This window comes from Chenopodium album, chromosome 18 (genome assembly GCF_948465745.1).
Source record: "Chenopodium album chromosome 18, dcCheAlbu1.1, whole genome shotgun sequence".
Lineage (NCBI taxonomy): Eukaryota > Viridiplantae > Streptophyta > Magnoliopsida > Caryophyllales > Amaranthaceae > Chenopodium > Chenopodium album.
Genome location: NC_137851.1, coordinates 9,435,645 through 9,458,471, shown reverse-complemented (window position 1 = coordinate 9,458,471; position 22,827 = coordinate 9,435,645). Strand labels below are relative to the sequence as shown.

General features: G+C 35.4%; 1 protein-coding gene across 1 annotated transcript; it reads left to right on the top strand.

The window, feature by feature from the left end:
- Positions 1–6,109, top strand: LOC145591754 (cysteine-rich repeat secretory protein 38-like). Its single transcript, XM_081648257.1, has 3 exons — positions 1–72; positions 4,908–5,228; positions 5,576–6,109. Exons 1-3 carry the CDS (start codon positions 1–3, stop codon positions 6,107–6,109), a joined length of 927 nt encoding a protein of 308 aa, XP_081504383.1.
- Positions 6,110–22,827: the final 16,718 nt, after the last annotated feature.

The window sequence follows — 22,827 nt, the reverse complement described above, 5'->3', positions numbered from 1 at the left end:
ATGGTCTTTGGCTCTAACGAGTTTGCTGGGATAGTAGAAGAGAGCAGTAAAACTGCAATTGTGAAAGTTATAGTATGCATGGTTCTTTGTTTGGGCTAACTTATGTTGCTTACTACTTGGAATACTAGAGTTAATTAGCAAAATTGGATTTCTTGATGGGAAATTCTACTGTTTAGTTGATGGAAATATTTTTAATTCGTCTAATGATGAAATTGTGTACATTATTGCGTTCATAACAATATATGTAATATACTTATATTCAAGAGAAATATTTAAAGGGAATATTCTAGATAGTCATTACATATAATAGTATTTTGTTAGTACTATCATCATATCATGTATGAGTAGTTGTCAAGAGCTGAAGATAAATTACACATTTGAAAATGTATTACCAATCCAGCAATCCGTCAAAAAAGGGAAAAAAAAAATGTAGTATGTATTATCATTTTTTTTTTATATATATGAAAATTCTATGGTAGTCGTCCTTAAAATGGAAACCATTATACTAATTTTTTATTAGCTATTTTTTTTATTTATTTTTATCTCAAAATTAATTATAATGTTTTTTTTTATATTTTCATAATTAATTGATGAATTATTTTTTAATTTCAGTAATAATAAAAACTGAATTTTGTAAATTAATTAGGAAAGTTAAAAAATATTCAAATTTTGTAAAAAGATTAATTAATGAATTTTAAAAATAAGATAATAATTTATATTTAATTTAAACATTAAAAAATAAATCAAAGTTAGCCAAAAACAATTAGTACAAGGGTAGTCAATATAAGGATGATTACTCTATTAAAAAAAATCATATTAATAAAAAAAGGATGACTACTATAAAATCATCCTTTTTTTTTAATCATTTATAAACATATTTCAACCAACTATAATAAACGCTATTATCTGACGTGATTCACGTGAACAAAGAAGTTTTAAACTTTTAATGCATTATCTCTTATATTTCTCATAATTAACGTGTGACTACTCTATGTATATATTATCTACTTTGAAACAAAGAAGTTTTAATGATTAATTTTGTGTATGGACAAATGTATAAATTATAATATCGCAATTAATTTACAGCAAATGAAGGGTGTTTATTTTCTCGTTTATAGAGTTGTACCATTTATAGTTTTTCCTCCATTTGTAAGAAAATTCATTGAGTATATATTTGTATCATCATCAGTTAAGATGATTCATATCTTTAATTTGCAATGCATGTCAAATCTCACATCAATTGGTGTAAGTAATGTTTATTTCAATTCAATATTCTTGATTTGATTTAGTCATCTTATCTAATGTTCCGAGGTCATTTATTGATTTTGCCATTTTTATATACTATGTAATCTTAATAATAACAAGATCTCACATAATAATTTTATTTATTGTATAAATCAATCAACTTTTTCTTAAAAATTCAAACAGTTTGATCTTACAAAATTAGTGCTACTAACCTTAAAAAAATGAAGGATTATATTTCACTTTTCTAATCGATCATGGAGTTATATTCGTTTTTTGTTTAAAATTAGAATGTCATCATTCTTCACTCAAAGAAAATAAATAAATAAATTAATTAAATTAAATGTCATCATAATAGAGAATCGCGCCGTTCATTGTGCTTCGATTGAATTCTTTATTATCTTTATTGTTTATTCATACGTATTTCATTTATATTCAACTCATTGACTTTATCTTTTTTTTTTTTTTTTTTTTTTGTTTGAAACACATTGACTTTATCTTCTATCACAATTAGAAATGATATTAAGGTATCATTGGATTTTGAAGGTTGATTGAAAGTGAAGAAATCAATAGGGAAATTGAAATTATTTCGTATTTTATTATGTGAACCTAAACTCGTCCAGGTGCTTGTACACCACCAAGGCGGTTACATTCATTGTAAAATATTTGTTAATACTGTTTTCAAAAAAAAAAAAAATATTTGTTAATACTAAATTTGTCAATATTATCTCTACAAATTAAAATAATGATCATTAAATAGTTATTCTTGGGTGTACATGAGGTAATTTGATAGTGAAAGGCAACCCTCTAATAGGCAACAAAAATAGAAATAAGATTTAATTAGAGAAAGTTTATTTGGCCTTTCTAACTAGCTGTGGAGTGATTATGTTATTCATTCCCTACTCTATATTTAGAACTGAATCACCATCATAACAGATAATTATGGCGGCTTACTTCATTGTTATAATTTATTATCCAAATAAGTCAATGAGGTAATATAAAATACGAAGGCATGTGGAGAATACATGAGCTCTAAGTCTTAACCCTAGGCCAATAGTCTTTAACCCTAGGCCAATATATCATTGGTACCATGACGTTATGTGCTTAATATTCTAATAATACGTCGTATAATATTAGGGATATTGTAAGTAATAATTTAAATTGGATTTTGAATGTTGAAAAGGAACCAATCAACAGGAGAATTGAAATCCTTAAAATACATCGTATAATATTATGTCAACTTCATACAGGTACTTGTACAGTTGTACTTGCACGTCAGTGACACCGCCAAGGTGGCTAAATTCATACGAGTAGTACTTTATTAGTATTTTTTCAAAATATAAATTCCATTTTGCGCGAAACATACTCCCTTGCCAAAAGTCTTACGAGGTATTTTTTCCATTTTGTAGGAAAACGAATGATTACAATCAGGGCGGCCAACATTTGATTAGTTAGTAAGGAAGGGAGACTCCATATTAGTGACAACATTTGGACGGCAGAATTAGGTCTTCTACACTCCTTATCTCCTTAAAAGACTATCCAACTTTTTCATTTTTTGTGCGAATCAACCTTCACTTTCAATCAACCTTCAAAATCCCTAGCATGAATCCAATGATACCTTAATATCATTTCTAATTATGATAGAAGATAAGGTCTTCTAGTACTAGTATATCCCTAGCCTATAATCCAATGTTTTCAAATAAATAAATAAATATATATATATATATATATATATATATATATATATATATATATATATATATAATTAATTCTTAAAATAAAAACCTTTGCTGGGCAAACAATCAATTTATAGCTTTTTTTTTTAGAACCAAACAATTTATAGCTATTTTTTCATAATATTTTTATTTTCATCATAATTAAAAAAAAAAAAAAAAAGGTTCTACTTCTACGCAAAGAGTTTCATCAACTATCATCAACATTCACTTTCAACTATCTTCAGCAGACTAATATTTTTAATTATTTTCTTTTTCTTTACATTTTTGATTAATTTTACTACTTTTAGCTGTGGATCACCTGAGATTTATTTTTAAGAAAAGTATGAGAATGAGTCTTGAATGTTAGATTGCATTTTTTAACAAAATTAATAGCGAAAAAAAATTAATGAACAAAAAGGCAGAGGGGGTACATTTCGGGTGTCAATTTGAGTGATCAAATGGAATTTGGTTTGAACTACGTTGGGTCTAATATGTTCGGGTCAAGGTTACCCTTTTAACCCATCTCGGTTTGGGTCAGGTCAATTTCAAGTCAAAATTTGCTAAGTCAAGGTCGGATTTGGGTCGTTTCAACTTTAGAACGGTTCATATTCGATTTTGATAAATTCATATCGGCTTCAAAATCGATTTGACATGGTTAATTTTGGGTCGGATGACTTTGGGTCAAGTTGATTTCGATTCGGTTCATATTAATTCAGTGATGCAGTTCAGTTTGATTAGGATAAGGTTGATTCAATATTTGGTCAATACCAATATAATTCCTCTTTGGGTTTGCAGAATTTGGATCGAGTTGATGAAACTTGATATATTTATTGAGTTAGTAAATTACCTTATTGTTGGGTTACTATCAAGTCATCATGTATCATGTTTCATATCTTGTCATCAACACTTAAGCAGTATTAGTTTTCTCATTAGATCAGTTGTGTTATTTTTATGTCTAAGTCAAATTTAAATTAAATTTTCGATGACTTATCATATCTTCATAAGTGAGTTGATAAGTAATAATGAACTATTGACAAATTGATAGATGATAGCCACAATTGATTAAATTTAAAATTGTTATGCTCACAGCTAACCCTTTCAAAAGAAAGTTCTTAACAATTAATATAACAAACAATTACATGAATCGAAGTAATTATGTTTATGTCAATGTTAAAAAAAAAAAAAAAAAAAAAAAAAAAAAAAAAAAAAAAAAATTAATAATAGATTGGGTTTAAAATTATGTATGGTTTGAGATCATATTGGGTTACAATCAAGTCATATTAATATTAGTTTCGGTCAAATTAAAATTGATCGGATGGAATTGGGTATTTGTTGAGAAATTTTGGATCAGGTTAAATTTTGGTTGGATCAAACTAGTTTGGTTTGAATTCAAGGCTGGTCCAATTGTTTTGGGGTCGAGTTCTAGTCTGGTCAATCAAATTAAAATCAGTGTCGAGAGTAAGTTAAGACTAGGTCAGTTACTAATTGGGTTTGGGTCAGAAGTTGTCGGGTTAAATTATATAAAGTTCATAACGGATGGTGTTTTTCAGATCAAGTCGGTTTTGACACCTCTAGATACGTACAGTTTCATGTTAGAATTTATATGTTACATTTTTTTAAAAACAAAATATATTTGCTACATTACTCTGTACTAATTTTGACAATAAAATTATATTTTTAAAAAAAAAAAAATTATATTTGTGATGTGACATTAGACGTTATATATATATATATGTTATTGTAGATTAAGACAGAATATTCGTTATGTTATTGTAGATTATTTTGGTAAAATTGATATGGCTGACCTCTAGATAGTATAAAATTTCTTCTCAAGATCATATAGGAGTATGGTTCTATAAGCCTTTAATTTTAGTTTTTTTTTTTTTGTCAACGGCCTGGCAATTCATCTCCCTTCTCCCCATCTTATTGTCTTTTTCTCTTGTAATTCAGACTACTAGTACTAGTACTAGTACTAGTAAAAAATATCTTACATTAGGCGTGAATTGTAATTCCACAAAGGGAAACTATACTGAAAATAGCCTTTTCCACACAAATCTCTTGAATGCCTTCTCTAATCTTACCGCCCTCTCTTCCTCCAACACCTTCTCCAACTTCACCGCAGGCTCAGATGCAGACGCCTTCAGCAAAGTCCATGCCTTATACGATTGTCGGCTTGACTTCACACTCCAAACATGCCATGATTGCGTGGAGACGGCCACGAAGAAAATGTTGAATAGTTGCTCCGCAATAGAGGCCATAATCATATATGAGGTATACATAAGCCTAATTTCAAAGGTTACACTTACAAATTAAATGTAATGTCTATCGCTCACTTTTAGTTGCAACATATTTGATTAAAAATGTGAAATTCGTTTTGGTTAAATTGTTGAATTGCAAAAATTGCGAGACTTAAAGTTGGGTATTTAAAGTTAGCAACTTTCTTTTTGATTATCTAAATTTAGATACCAACTTATTGGTATTATTTGTAAAAAATACCCTATCTCCTAAAAAACTCCAATGAGTCTCACGTTTTGTCAAATTGTTGAATTACAAAAAGTGAACAGAGAAAGTATTTATACATTTATTTTTTGACAAATGCACATTTTTGTTTCTGCTAGGAGTGCATATTACGCTATGCTAACCGTGAAATCGTTTCAACATTGGATACAACGACGTACCCTTATCTTGCTTGCGATAATGGTATAGAAGATGGAGGTGAGTTGGAGCGGACAATCGAGTCAATCTTCACCGGGCTAATAAACAATGTCACGAAAAAATCATTATCGCGGTACTTTGGTGTAGAAGAGAGAAGTTATTTTGAATATCAGAAAATGTATTGTTTGGTGCAATGTACTCCTGATCTTAGTAGAGATCAATGCCGAAGCTGTTTAATGGATGGCTTTATGAACTTTACGATTCCTTGTGCGGGGAATTTAAGCAGGTTGTCGAGCATGTTCATCGGGCCGAATTGCCAGCTGATATATAATTTTGTTCCGTTCTCTAATCTGTTTACTGGCATCAGACCCATGGCTAGTTCTCCTTCCATGCTGTCACCGGAAGGCTCGCAAGAAAAAATGGGTGATGGTGGTCAACGCTTGGTTTCATCTTTGGCTTTTGTTTTTCTCTTCTTTTTCTTCGTACTCTTCTTTTAATTGTCTTCCAATTGTAATAACACTATCCGAAAATGTCAAAGTTGAACAACGGAAGCTGAGCAATGAATTAAAACAGTAAAGAACACCAGATTTAAGGCCTTCATCGCACTGTCCGCAAAGTTCGTGCTTGGGCAAAAACTAGAACTAATGCATTAGAATAGAAGAATTTACAAAGAGAATTTCTAGAGGGAGAAAGATGAGAGAGAAAGAGTAATTGAGTGAATTATGAAAAATAGCTCTAATAGCTCTATTTATTACAAGTGGTTGTAACTATCTACTTAACAAACTTAATTCTCCTCCAGCTATATTCTGTTATGATTGAGCCTCACACCTTTTGCGTGTTGTTGCCAGATTGGTATCCACCTGGCATTTCTCCATCAGCATCTTCATTACCAATATATCTAACACCCCCACTCAAACTTGTGTAGACACCCATTTGTGTCTCCCCAAAACCAAACCCAGTGATGAATGCCTTGCACGTTGTGTTATTATCGAATTAGGTGAAAGTGATTCGAGAGCCAAGTGTTGCGGTTTAGTTTTAGTTAAATTCTTTTCTCTCTGTTTTTGAAAATGACTTATTTTATTTGAAAACGTCCATTCAGTTTATTTTGGTCCATGATAAGGGTCCAATAACGGTGTAGATGGATGGGGCTCGAAGAGACCTTTCCAACGATATATTATAAGCCCGATTCCGATGAATATTGAGGAAGTTATGGCCAAAATACTAAACTGGGCCCGGTTATTTATTTTAATACGGCCCAATGATCTAGAGGAGGGCCCAATATTAATTATTATTCCTAAAATTATTAGGATTAATTATAGTTTTCTAGAATTTTCTAGAAAGTTCCTTTTAATTCTAATGTTGTTAGAATTAATAATTAATTATCTTTTAAAGATTTTTATTTGGAATAAAATATTGTTTTGTTATCTTAAAAATACGTATTTTATCTTCTGTGCGGATTCCGTAGATCAAGTTGATTAAAGATCGGATTCCGCGTGAAGAAAAATGCGCTAATACAGGCTGTCGCCGCGCGACAGACATTGTCGCGTCGCGACAGAGTTAATTCCTGGCGACAGCGTGGAGTTTTATTCCTTATCAAATTCTATGTTTTTCCGGATTATTTTTCATTATAAATAGGGTCCGAATTCCTGTTTTCAGAAATCATTCACAATCATCAATTCTCATCAACTCTTCCTTAATTCTCTCTATTCTCCCTCTAAGCAATATAGCTTTTTCTCTCTCTCTTTTTCTAAACTAGCTTTTTACAAACAATATTCCGCATTCACAAGATCTTGAGACACCTAGCCAAGTTCGAAGTTGCCTTCGCCCTAGACGTGCAAGGTTGATAATTTCTGAGGGTTTGGTCCAAAACTAGTCAAAACTTTATTTAATTTGATTTCAATTTAATTCTTTAGTTCTTTAATTATTCTTTGTTATTTTCATTGAAGTTTACTAACTTGTGTATTTTGTTATTAGAAAGAGGTACGAGGCTTCAAAGTATGTAATCTTATTACTCTCTTTCAATGTAGAAAGCATGTTTAGATTTGTTTATTATTGCCTTATAATTCCTAGTATCATGTTAGGATGTATTTAATTCCTAGTATCATGTTAGGATGTTATTTTATGCTTTCTAGTATCATGTTTAGGGTGCCTTTACTTATTTCTAATATTATGTTATCATGTTAGTGCCATGTTAAGTTTAAAGCTTTGATCTTTATTGTTTAGTGACATGCTAGGAGTTGTTATTAATCTTGTTAGTATCATGCCTAGGATCTTGCTATTATTATTAAGCTTTATTATGCCTTATCATGCTATTATCATCGTTATTATTATGTTGCTTGATATTATTTATTATTTATTGTTATTGCTTGATCACACCTTTTATGATTGTTAAAGGGAATTTGTACTTGAAATCACGCTTAATAAGATAATTATTAATTTGGTTTAGGCTAATGTGATTTTAAGTCAAGTGATCGCCAATAATAGTTTTATTTGTGCATTAATATTCAACCAACATAGATAAACAGGGTAGGTTCAATATAATGTTTGTATGTTATTCGAAAAGCGCACATGAATACGAGCAGAACAAAGTAGAGGCCTATTTTATAGGGCGGGTCCTTTCTTTTGTAGATTGGATTCGTACCCTCATCCCCGGACCCTATTTGGTTCAAGACCTTATGGAGTAGTTGACGGTCCTTTGGATTGTCTTTTGGGTTTACAAGTTCCTAAAACTTGTTGGCGACTCTTTTTGCTCTTTTTCTTTCCCTTTGGAACGCCACCGTGCTTTAGTGTATGATCACAGTGGGGTTCAAGTTTGGGGTTATCGTAATGCTTGAAATATTCCCTACAGTTTTTGGCGACTCCACTGGGGAGGATTTCTATTTATATTCCTGAAATTTATTTAATTTTGGCAATTATTTAGAATGAGCGGATGAGACTTGAAAAATTCTAAGTATTTCATGTGCGTGATTTGATTAACATTATTGTCATATGCATTAAAAGGTCCTCATGGAAGTACCCCATGAGTCAATCCATAGGAATTTTACACGTAGGAAATTTGGGAAATATCTTTCATGACTAGAATCGAAAAGATGATGCGAAATCTGGAAAATTCGAAGAACACAGAAACTTGCCAAGGCATGTAGGAACTAGCGTCTAGAAAACAGGGCTTGTCGCCCGTAAAAAGTTTTTGTCGCCTGGCGACAGATCTGTCGCCTGGCGACAGAAGCTTTTTTGCGGCGACAGTCCCTGTAGTCTGGCGCCAAGTTCTTCCAATACCGAGCCAGGGGTCTGCCTTCTTGCTTTGACCATTTCTAGTATTGTTGGCTCGATTTTGCTTATTGATTGAGTCATTTTCTCACTTTTATGAACCCATATGTGTTCTACATATGGAAATAACCCTCTGGGGGTTCCTGCTTCACCTGCCCAATGGAATATCCCACGATCATGTGTAAAGTTCAGATTTGGGTACGTGTAATGTTTGTGAATCCACCAAACCATGGAGTCGAGTCCGATTTCATCTCGCACTCGCGGAATCCTGTCCATTCGCTCCAACCCTCCCGGTAGGCTTGTGTGCAATGCATATGGATTCTTAACCATGGACCTTTTTTGACTTAAACCATATCCTCGAACTTTAGAGAACTAGAGCCATGGTTAGGTTGCAAACTCATCTTGTGACTATGTGAACTACTTGTGCACCCTTGCTTGAATTTATTATATATGTGCTAACCGTTTGTTTGACTTGTGTTAAAGACTAAATGAATTGACTAATGACTAAAAGGACTTTGTCTAATTAATTAATTTTGAATTAATTCAAGGCTAATAAATCAATCAATTCGACTTAGTACGACTTTAGGCATGTCCATTTAGAGTAAAATTACTGGAAACAGTCCAGATTAATGTTCCAGCAATGGCACAGGAATTTGGACTGTGGCGCAGCAGTTTAGTGTCTGTCGCCTGGCAACAGTTTTGTCGTCTGGCGACAGGCTCTAAACAGTGGCGACAGTCCTGTTGTTTTAGCTACAATCCAGTTTTCTTGCTCGAGTCATCACGACGAGTCTAATTCACAGTCTACTAATCAGTTTATCATTTTATTAATGGTTCAAACCATGTTTAAGTCTTTAATTGAGTTTAGGCACTTAAAGTCCAATGGTCATACAATAAGAGTCAAAGACTTCGTTTAATTAATTAATCAATTAATTTTAACTAAAAAAAGGCCTAAAGTCGAGTCATAGTTCCTTTTAGTCAACCCGGATTTTTATTCCCGTATACTGCACATGCGTCAACTTGTTTTGGTCATAGCCGGAGTTCTAGGAAGAACCACGAGTCGTATAACCTATGGATCTGTAGCCCCGAGTTTTATCTTTAATTTGGAGTTAGTTTCGTCCCAATCAGAGTCACTGATTAAAAGTTATGACTAAAATACCACAGCCTGTCTAGTTTAATGCATATATGTGAAGTCTTAATTTAGTCTTTGCTTAAGTCTAGTCACATAGTCTAGCCACATGGTCATGACACAAGTCTTAACATTTCACCTACACTCACTATTCTTAGCACACACTTTGTACATGTTACCATGACCATGTCTTAGGTTCATGCATGAGTCGATTTTTCCGTCATTTGAGTGGGGGTCCATTCTATTCCTATTTCTTCAATATTTCTTCATCTACATCATCTTCCTACACTCCACATACTTTCTCCACACATACCATTCCCTTCATTCTTTCATGATCTCTTCCCATCTATGCATGTTGAATCGAGTTCGAGTCATGTGATTGACAATAATAATAATAAAAAAAAGAGTAATGATGAGACAAAATACAAGGCAAGCTTCTCACTAAGATTTCATGCTTTCTTCTTCTTTTTTTTTCAAACCTTTCCCCTATAAGTCTAGCATAGGCACCTTTTGTCTTCCTTAGATTTATTACATAGGTTTTTTTTTTTATTTTTGTTCCCCTTAATAAAATGAGCATTTAATTTCTTGCATATGATCATTGCATTGCATAATTCAAAAAAAAATAAAATAGAATCAAGGTCGAATTAAGCACAAGGTATACCAATGATTTGAGGCACCCCTTGTAGCCATGTCATATCATCTTCACCCTTTAAATATATAATCCTTTTTTTGATAAACCACTTTGAGCCTCGTCTAACGATAGACCTTTCTTTTTTCAACCCACATCTACTTAACCTTGGGATGGGATGGTGTGCAACTTATGCATGTTCTAAATACAAAAGCTTGAGTGATAAAAATATAATAAAAGTGTACAAAAGGGCAAGTGTTCCAATGTCTTGGATATAAAAATATCTTTGATAAGAACATGTCTCAGATTGCGTCTTTTATCGAGTGCTCGGTACCGTGCCTGAGAAACATGAATGCCAAGTGAGTGATAGATTGCATGATCGGGATTGCCCACACTTATAAAAATAAAAAAATGCAAAAGCAAAAAAAAAGAAGAGCAAAAAAAATAATAATAAACAAAAAAAAAAGAGCTCAAAAATGAGAAAAACTCAAGCATAAAAAAATATAAAGATTCAAAAGCAAGGTTGCACACCTTGGGGGGCTTATTTAGGTCCTTGAGCCTTTATCCCCTTCTTCTCTAACCTTTAGCCTAACCACGTTACAACCCTTAAAAGACCTTTTTGAGGTATACATACACTTGTGTGAGGTTTGGCTAGAGCTACGTTTGGCCTGATTCCTAAAGGATACGTAGGCAACCTCATATTGAGGTGCGGCCATAATAAAAATGCATTCATTTTCACATTCACACACTTACACCATGATCATATCAAGGGATTTCCAATGCTCATCCCTATTTACTTAGAGCTAGACTTGGGGGCTTGATCCTTACATCATTAGCCTACCTAGCCTAAGAGTCATCATTATTTGACTCTTATCAAATAATACTTTTCCATACACTTAGCCTTTGTAGCCTAACTTTAGTGTTACTTTCACACACATCACAGATACATGACTAAATAGACTTCCAATTAGGAACCTTTTGTCATGAAGTCTTGGCATAACGTTGAAGCATGCTTTGTCATATCAACATCACTCATCACTTATAATCATCATTGTATCAAGAAGTATGAAGTACTTAGCCTCCATGCCTAAGTTACCTAAATACTTTCATAATCGAGTCAACTAAAATAGTTTAGGATGAATTAATCCTTGCACCTTGAGGGATAGTATCAAATGCATATACTTGATTAAGCTCATTCAACATGCACCATCAAACACTTCGATTCTTTTTCACGTCTTTCTTTTTCGGGAGAAAGTCGGTACCCTCCACAAAAATGACGGAAAATTTTTGCTTTTTTGCATTTTCAAGTCGCACTTTACACACGAGTCATGTACATTGAGTCATGTTGTGTCATATCACATCGAGTGGAGTCTAACACATGTGTCAAACGCTTTGAGTCGAGTCATGACAAGTCAATGAGTCAAGAAACACTAAGCCTTAGGTCAACCCTAATATAATATAATAAAATATGAGCAAAGTCCTATAGTCATAAATATAGATGCAGGTACATTCCAGCGAGCAAGAATGTTTCCGGATTTTTTCGAAAAACCGCGAGTATAGATATATGAGATTCTTTCAAGATGAGAGAAGTTTGAGCAAAATTATATGGAGATGAAGAGCCTTAATTTGCAAAATATTTGAGCAGATTTGGTTGTAAGGAAACGACCAAATTGAAAGTTCAGAACGATATCGCGGCGACAGAAGTTCTGGCATGCGCTGGTGCGGCGACAGGTCACGTGGCTTCATGATGTGGTCATATAGACCTGGCTCAGCAATTTTGGGTTCCTTGGTACGCCAGTTAGCCCCTATAAGCAATTTGACATGATTTAGTAATCGGCTCGATTACAATCAACAATAAGTGATCGGCCTGACAAAAGATCGTCTCACTTAGCTTAAAGCGCCTAAGCATTGGCTCATCGCAAGCACCAAAGTAACGGTTCACAACGATTTCAATTCCTAGGATGGAAGAAGATTTGAAGATTTGAGATGACGAAGCCTTCAACAGGGGGCTTTAAGATTAAAAAGAGTCTATTGCTTGGATTTAAGAAGGACGGTTTGAGATGAAGCGACCTTCAATAGCTTTCACTATGATTGGGGAGGTTATTATTAGATTTGAGAAGAACGATTCAAGATGAAGCGTTCTTTGATAGCTTTCGCTAAGATTGTGAAGGTTATCACTTGATTTGAGAAGATAGCACAAGATGGGCAATCTTCGACAACGCCCGCTAAGATTGTGGAAGTTGTCATCAAGATTTGAGAAGATAGCACGAGATGGGCAATCTTCGACAACGCCCGCTAAGATTGTGGAAGTTGTCATCAAGATTTGAGAAGATAGCACGAGATGGGCGGTCTTCGACAACATTCGCTAAGATTGTGGAGGTTGTCACCTAGATTTGAGAAGAGCGGTTCGTGATGAGGCGGTCTTCGACAACATTCGCTAAGATTGTGGAAGTTGTCATCAAGATTTGAGAAGATAGCACGAGATGGGCAATCTTCGACAACATTCGCTAAGATTGTGGAGGTTGTCACCTAGATTTGAGAAGAGCGGTTCGTGATGAGGCGGTCTTCGACAACATTCGCTAAGATTGTGGAAGTTGTCATCAAGATTTGAGAAGATAGCACGAGATGGGCAATCTTCGACAACATTCGCTAAGATTGTGGAGGTTGTCACCTAGATTTGAGAAGAGCGGTTCGTGATGAGGCGGTCTTCGACAACATTCGCTAAGATTGTGGAAGTTGTCATCAAGATTTGAGAAGATAGCACGAGATGGGCAATCTTCGACAACATTCGCTAAGATTGTGGAGGTTGTCACCTAGATTTGAGAAGAGCGGTTCGTGATGAGGCGGTCTTTGACGACATTCGCTAAGATTGTGAAAGTTGTCACCATGATTCAAGGAAAAGCTCGAGATGTAGCAGCAATGATAGACAGCGTTCCCTAGGATGTGGAGAGTTGTCACAAATTCTGAAGATGACAAGATATGGTCACCTTCGACGGTCCCTCAAGATAAAGAAGAGATTGTCTATAGCGGCGATGCACTGCCGTGGCGACGTACGGCCACAACCCTGGAGATGACGACATACAGTTATTTTCGACGATGTTCCCGAAATACTGTGGAGGATTTTCACCAAGATTATTGAAGACGACGACATATGGTTATATTCAACGATGGCGTTCACGAGGCACTGTGGAGGTTGTCACAAACAACAAATGAAGCAACAACAAAATGGTTACGTTCAGAGACGTGTGCTCGACGGTGCAAGATACGCGTTTCTTAACTCTTTTATCTGTTTAACTAATGATTGGTTTGCAGGTATCGACGTTATAAAAATGATTTGGAATCGCAGAACGTTTTGAATCATTCTCCGTCCCTATCGATACTTTGACTCTCGTTTTTTTGAAACATAAGTTTCTTCAAACTCAGTCAAAGTGGGGGCTTCTGTAGACACCCATTTGTGTCTCCCCAAAACCAAACCCAGTGATGAATGCCTTGCACGTTGTGTTATTATCGAATTAGGTGAAAGTGATTCGAGAGCCAAGTGTTGCGGTTTAGTTTTAGTTAAATTCTTTTCTCTCTGTTTTTGAAAATGACTTATTTTATTTGAAAACGTCCATTCAGTTTATTTTGGTCCATGATAAGGGTCCAATAATGGTGTAGATGGATGGGGCTCGAAGAGACCTTTCCAACGATATATTATAAGCCCGATTCCGATGAATATTGAGGAAGTTATGGCCAAAATACTAAACTGGGCCCGGTTATTTATTTTAATACGGCCCAATGATCTAGAGGAGGGCCCAATATTAATTATTATTCCTAAAATTATTAGGATTAATTATAGTTTTCTAGAAGTTTCTAGAAAGTTCCTTTTAATTCTAATGTTGTTAGAATTAATAATTAATTATCTTTTAAAGATTTTTATTTGGAATAAAATATTGTTTTGTTATCTTAAAAATACGTATTTTATCTTCTGTGCGGATTCCGTAGATCAAGTTGATTAAAGATCGGATTCCGCGTGAAGAAAAATGCGCTAATACAGGCTGTCGCCAAACGACAAGTCTGTCGCCACGCGACAGACCCTGTCGCCGCGCGACAGACCCTGTCGCCGCGCGACAGACATTGTCGCGTCGCGACAGAGTTAATTCCTGGCGACAGCGTGGAGTTTTATTCCTTATCAAATTCTATGTTTTTCCGGATTATTTTTCATTATAAATAGGGTCCGAATTCCTGTTTTCAGAAATCATTCACAATCATCAATTCTCATCAACTCTTCCTTAATTCTCTCTATTCTCCCTCTAAGCAATATAGCTTTTTCTCTCTCTCTTTTTCTAAACTAGCTTTTTACAAACAATATTCCGCATTCACAAGATCTTGAGACACCTAGCCAAGTTCGAAGTTGCCTTCGCCCTAGACGTGCAAGGTTGATAATTTCTGAGGGTTTGGTCCAAAACTAGTCAAAACTTTATTTAATTTGATTTCAATTTAATTCTTTAGTTCTTTAATTATTCTTTGTTATTTTCATTGAAGTTTACTAACTTGTGTATTTTGTTATTAGAAAGAGGTACGAGGCTTCAAAGTATGTAATCTTATTACTCTCTTTCAATGTAGAAAGCATGTTTAGATTTGTTTATTATTGCCTTATAATTCCTAGTATCATGTTAGGATGTATTTAATTCCTAGTATCATGTTAGGATGTTATTTTATGCTTTCTAGTATCATGTTTAGGGTGCCTTTACTTATTTCTAATATTATGTTATCATGTTAGTGCCATGTTAGGTTTAAAGCTTTGATCTTTATTGTTTAGTGACATGCTAGGAGTTGTTATTAATCTTGTTAGTATCATGCCTAGGATCTTGCTATTATTATTAAGCTTTATTATGCCTTATCATGCTATTATCATCGTTATTATTATGTTGCTTGATATTATTTATTATTTATTGTTATTGCTTGATCACACCTTTTATGATTGTTAAAGGGAATTTGTACTTGAAATCACGCTTAATAAGATAATTATTAATTTGGTTTAGGCTAATGTGATTTTAAGTCAAGTGATCGCCAATAATAGTTTTATTTGTGCATTAATATTCAACCAACATAGATAAACAGGGTAGGTTCAATATAATGTTTGTATGTTATTCGAAAAGCGCACATGAATACGAGCAGAACAAAGTAGAGGCCTATTTTATAGGGCGGGTCCTTTCTTTTGTAGATTGGATTCGTACCCTCATCCCCGGACCCTATTTGGTTCAAGACCTTATGGAGTAGTTGACGGTCCTTTGGATTGTCTTTTGGGTTTACAAGTTCCTAAAACTTGTTGGCGACTCTTTTTGCTCTTTTTCTTTCCCTTTGGAACGCCACCGTGCTTTAGTGTATGATCACAGTGGGGTTCAAGTTTGGGGTTATCGTAATGCTTGAAATATTCCCTACAGTTTTTGGCGACTCCACTGGGGAGGATTTCTATTTATATTCCTGAAATTTATTTAATTTTGGCAATTATTTAGAATGAGCGGATGAGACTTGAAAAATTCTAAGTATTTCATGTGCGTGATTTGATTAACATTATTGTCATATGCATTAAAAGGTCCTCATGGAAGTACCCCATGAGTCAATCCATAGGAATTTTACACGTAGGAAATTTGGGAAATATCTTTCATGACTAGAATCGAAAAGATGATGCGAAATCTGGAAAATTCGAAGAACACAGAAACTTGCCAAGGCATGTAGGAACTAGCGTCTAGAAAACAGGGCTTGTCGCCCGTAAAAAGTTTTTGTCGCCTGGCGACAGATCTGTCGCCTGGCGACAGATCTGTCGCCTGGCGACAGAAGCTTTTTTGCGGCGACAGTCCCTGTAGTCTGGCGCCAAGTTCTTCCAATACCGAGCCAGGGGTCTGCCTTCTTGCTTTGACCATTTCTAGTATTGTTGGCTCGATTTTGCTTATTGATTGAGTCATTTTCTCACTTTTATGAACCCATATGTGTTCTACATATGGAAATAACCCTCTGGGGGTTCCTGCTTCACCTGCCCAATGGAATATCCCACGATCATGTGTAAAGTTCAGATTTGGGTACGTGTAATGTTTGTGAATCCACCAAACCATGGAGTCGAGTCCGATTTCATCTCGCACTCGCGGAATCCTGTCCATTCGCTCCAACCCTCCCGGTAGGCTTGTGTGCAATGCATATGGATTCTTAACCATGGACCTTTTTTGACTTAAACCATATCCTCGAACTTTAGAGAACTAGAGCCATGGTTAGGTTGCAAACTCATCTTGTGACTATGTGAACTACTTGTGCACCCTTGCTTGAATTTATTATATATGTGCTAACCGTTTGTTTGACTTGTGTTAAAGACTAAATGAATTGACTAATGACTAAAAGGACTTTGTCTAATTAATTAATTTTGAATTAATTCAAGGCTAATAAATCAATCAATTCGACTTAGTACGACTTTAGGCATGTCCATTTAGAGTAAAATTACTGGAAACAGTCCAGATTAATGTTCCAGCAATGGCACAGGAATTTGGACTGTGGCGCAGCAGTTTAGTGTCTGTCGCCTGGCAACAGTTTTGTCGTCTGGCGACAGGCTCTAAACAGTGGCGACAGTCCTGTTGTTTTAGCTACAATCCAGTTTTCTTGCTCGAGTCATCACGACGAGTCTAATTCACAGTCTACTAATCAGTTTATCATTTTATTAATGGTTCAAACCATGTTTAAGTCTTTAATTGAGTTTAGGCACTTAAAGTCCAATGGTCATACAATAAGAGTCAAAGACTTCGTTTAATTAATTAATCAATTAATTTTAACTAAAAAAAGGCCTAAAGTCGAGTCATAGTTCCTTTTAGTCAACCCGGATTTTTATTCCCGTATACTGCACATGCGTCAACTTGTTTTGGTCATAGCCGGAGTTCTAGGAAGAACCACGAGTCGTATAACCTATGGATCTGTAGCCCCGAGTTTTATCTTTAATTTGGAGTTAGTTTCGTCCCAATCAGAGTCACAGATTAAAAGTTATGACTAAAATACCACATCCTGTCTAGTTTAATGCATATATGTGAAGTCTTAATTTAGTCTTTGCTTAAGTCTAGTCACATAGTCTAGCCACATGGTCATGACACAAGTCTTAACATTTCACCTACACTCACTATTCTTAGCACACACTTTGTACATGTTACCATGACCATGTCTTAGGTTCATGCATGAGTCGATTTTTCCGTCATTTGAGTGGGGGTCCATTCTATTCCTATTTCTTCAATATTTCTTCATCTACATCATCTTCCTACACTCCACATACTTTCTCCACACATACCATTCCCTTCATTCTTTCATGATCTCTTCCCATCTATGCATGTTGAATCGAGTTCGAGTCATGTGATTGACAATAATAATAATAAAAAAAAGAGTAATGATGAGACAAAATACAAGGCAAGCTTCTCACTAAGATTTCATGCTTTCTTCTTCTTTTTTTTTCAAACCTTTCCCCTATAAGTCTAGCATAGGCACCTTTTGTCTTCCTTAGATTTATTACATAGGTTTTTTTTTTATTTTTGTTCCCCTTAATAAAATGAGCATTTAATTTCTTGCATATGATCATTGCATTGCATAATTCAAAAAAAAATAAAATAGAATCAAGGTCGAATTAAGCACAAGGTATACCAATGATTTGAGGCACCCCTTGTAGCCATGTCATATCATCTTCACCCTTTAAATATATAATCCTTTTTTTGATAAACCACTTTGAGCCTCGTCTAACGATAGACCTTTCTTTTTTCAACCCACATCTACTTAACCTTGGGATGGGATGGTGTGCAACTTATGCATGTTCTAAATACAAAAGCTTGAGTGATAAAAATATAATAAAAGTGTACAAAAGGGCAAGTGTTCCAATGTCTTGGATATAAAAATATCTTTGATAAGAACATGTCTCAGATTGCGTCTTTTATCGAGTGCTCGGTACCGTGCCTGAGAAACATGAATGCCAAGTGAGTGATAGACTGCATGATCGGGATTGCCCACACTTATAAAAATAAAAAAATGCAAAAGCAAAAAAAAAGAAGAGCAAAAAAAATAATAATAAACAAAAAAAAAAGAGCTCAAAAATGAGAAAAACTCAAGCATAAAAAAATATAAAGATTCAAAAGCAAGGTTGCACACCTTGGGGGGCTTATTTAGGTCCTTGAGCCTTTATCCCCTTCTTCTCTAACCTTTAGCCTAACCACGTTACAACCCTTAAAAGACCTTTTTGAGGTATACATACACTTGTGTGAGGTTTGGCTAGAGCTACGTTTGGCCTGATTCCTAAAGGATACGTAGGCAACCTCATATTGAGGTGCGGCCATAATAAAAATGCATTCATTTTCACATTCACACACTTACACCATGATCATATCAAGGGATTTCCAATGCTCATCCCTATTTACTTAGAGCTAGACTTGGGGGCTTGATCCTTACATCATTAGCCTACCTAGCCTAAGAGTCATCATTATTTGACTCTTATCAAATAATACTTTTCCATACACTTAGCCTTTGTAGCCTAACTTTAGTGTTACTTTCACACACATCACAGATACATGACTAAATAGACTTCCAATTAGGAACCTTTTGTCATGAAGTCTTGGCATAACGTTGAAGCATGCTTTGTCATATCAACATCACTCATCACTTATAATCATCATTGTATCAAGAAGTATGAAGTACTTAGCCTCCATGCCTAAGTTACCTAAATACTTTCATAATCGAGTCAACTAAAATAGTTTAGGATGAATTAATCCTTGCACCTTGAGGGATAGTATCAAATGCATATACTTGATTAAGCTCATTCAACATGCACCATCAAACACTTCGATTCTTTTTCACGTCTTTCTTTTTCGGGAGAAAGTCGGTACCCTCCACAAAAATGACGGAAAATTTTTGCTTTTTTGCATTTTCAAGTCGCACTTTACACACGAGTCATGTACATTGAGTCATGTTGTGTCATATCACATCGAGTGGAGTCTAACACATGTGTCAAACGCTTTGAGTCGAGTCATGACAAGTCAATGAGTCAAGAAACACTAAGCCTTAGGTCAACCCTAATATAATATAATAAAAGATGAGCAAAGTCCTATAGTCATAAATATAGATGCAGGTACATTCCAGCGAGCAAGAATGTTTCCGGATTTTTTCGAAAAACCGCGAGTATAGATATATGAGATTCTTTCAAGATGAGAGAAGTTTGAGCAAAATTATATGGAGATGAAGAGCCTTAATTTGCAAAATATTTGAGCAGATTTGGTTGTAAGGAAACGACCAAATTGAAAGTTCAGAACGATATCGCGGCGACAGAAGTTCTGGCATGCGCTGGTGCGGCGACAGGTCACGTGGCTTCATGATGTGGTCATATAGACCTGGCTCAGCAATTTTGGGTTCCTTGGTACGCCAGTTAGCCCCTATAAGCAATTTGACATGATTTAGTAATCGGCTCGATTACAATCAACAATAAGTGATCGGCCTGACAAAAGATCGTCTCACTTAGCTTAAAGCGCCTAAGCATTGGCTCATCGCAAGCACCAAAGTAACGGTTCACAACGATTTCAATTCCTAGGATGGAAGAAGATTTGAAGATTTGAGATGACGAAGCCTTCAACAGGGGGCTTTAAGATTAAAAAGAGTCTATTGCTTGGATTTAAGAAGGACGGTTTGAGATGAAGCGACCTTCAATAGCTTTCACTATGATTGGGGAGGTTATTATTAGATTTGAGAAGAACGATTCAAGATGAAGCGTTCTTTGATAGCTTTCGCTAAGATTGTGAAGGTTATCACTTGATTTGAGAAGATAGCACAAGATGGGCAATCTTCGACAACGCCCGCTAAGATTGTGGAAGTTGTCATCAAGATTTGAGAAGATAGCACGAGATGGGCAATCTTCGACAACGCCCGCTAAGATTGTGGAAGTTGTCATCAAGATTTGAGAAGATAGCACGAGATGGGCGGTCTTCGACAACATTCGCTAAGATTGTGGAGGTTGTCACCTAGATTTGAGAAGAGCGGTTCGTGATGAGGCGGTCTTCGACAACATTCGCTAAGATTATGGAAGTTGTCATCAAGATTTGAGAAGATAGCACGAGATGGGCAATCTTCGACAACATTCGCTAAGATTGTGGAGGTTGTCACCTAGATTTGAGAAGAGCGGTTCGTGATGAGGCGGTCTTCGACAACATTCGCTAAGATTGTGGAAGTTGTCATCAAGATTTGAGAAGATAGCACGAGATGGGCAATCTTCGACAACATTCGCTAAGATTGTGGAGGTTGTCACCTAGATTTGAGAAGAGCGGTTCGTGATGAGGCGGTCTTCGACAACATTCGCTAAGATTGTGGAAGTTGTCATCAAGATTTGAGAAGATAGCACGAGATGGGCAATCTTCGACAACATTCGCTAAGATTGTGGAGGTTGTCACCTAGATTTGAGAAGAGCGGTTCGTGATGAGGCGGTCTTTGACGACATTCGCTAAGATTGTGAAAGTTGTCACCATGATTCAAGGAAAAGCTCGAGATGTAGCAGCAATGATAGACAGCGTTCCCTAGGATGTGGAGAGTTGTCACAAATTCTGAAGATGACAAGATATGGTCACCTTCGACGGTCCCTCAAGATAAAGAAGAGATTGTCTATAGCGGCGATGCACTGCCGTGGCGACGTACGGCCACAACCCTGGAGATGACGACATACAGTTATTTTCGACGATGTTCCCGAAATACTGTGGAGGATTTTCACCAAGATTATTGAAGACGACGACATATGGTTATATTCAACGATGGCGTTCACGAGGCACTGTGGAGGTTGTCACAAACAACAAATGAAGCAACAACAAAATGGTTACGTTCAGAGACGTGTGCTCGACGGTGCAAGATACGCGTTTCTTAACTCTTTTATCTGTTTAACTAATGATTGGTTTGCAGGTATCGACGTTATAAAAATGATTTGGAATCGCAGAACGTTTTGAATCATTCTCCGTCCCTATCGATACTTTGACTCTCGTTTTTTTGAAACATAAGTTTCTTCAAACTCAGTCAAAGTGGGGGCTTCTGTAGACACCCATTTGTGTCTCCCCAAAACCAAACCCAGTGATGAATGCCTTGCACGTTGTGTTATTATCGAATTAGGTGAAAGTGATTCGAGAGCCAAGTGTTGCGGTTTAGTTTTAGTTAAATTCTTTTCTCTCTGTTTTTGAAAATGACTTATTTTATTTGAAAACGTCCATTCAGTTTATTTTGGTCCATGATAAGGGTCCAATAATGGTGTAGATGGATGGGGCTCGAAGAGACCTTTCCAACGATATATTATAAGCCCGATTCCGATGAATATTGAGGAAGTTATGGCCAAAATACTAAACTGGGCCCGGTTATTTATTTTAATACGGCCCAATGATCTAGAGGAGGGCCCAATATTAATTATTATTCCTAAAATTATTAGGATTAATTATAGTTTTCTAGAAGTTTCTAGAAAGTTCCTTTTAATTCTAATGTTGTTAGAATTAATAATTAATTATCTTTTAAAGATTTTTATTTGGAATAAAATATTGTTTTGTTATCTTAAAAATACGTATTTTATCTTCTGTGCGGATTCCGTAGATCAAGTTGATTAAAGATCGGATTCCGCGTGAAGAAAAATGCGCTAATACAGGCTGTCGCCAAACGACAAGTCTGTCGCCACGCGACAGACCCTGTCGCCGCGCGACAGACCCTGTCGCCGCGCGACAGACATTGTCGCGTCGCGACAGAGTTAATTCCTGGCGACAGCGTGGAGTTTTATTCCTTATCAAATTCTATGTTTTTCCGGATTATTTTTCATTATAAATAGGGTCCGAATTCCTGTTTTCAGAAATCATTCACAATCATCAATTCTCATCAACTCTTCCTTAATTCTCTCTATTCTCCCTCTAAGCAATATAGCTTTTTCTCTCTCTCTTTTTCTAAACTAGCTTTTTACAAACAATATTCCGCATTCACAAGATCTTGAGACACCTAGCCAAGTTCGAAGTTGCCTTCGCCCTAGACGTGCAAGGTTGATAATTTCTGAGGGTTTGGTCCAAAACTAGTCAAAACTTTATTTAATTTGATTTCAATTTAATTCTTTAGTTCTTTAATTATTCTTTGTTATTTTCATTGAAGTTTACTAACTTGTGTATTTTGTTATTAGAAAGAGGTACGAGGCTTCAAAGTAT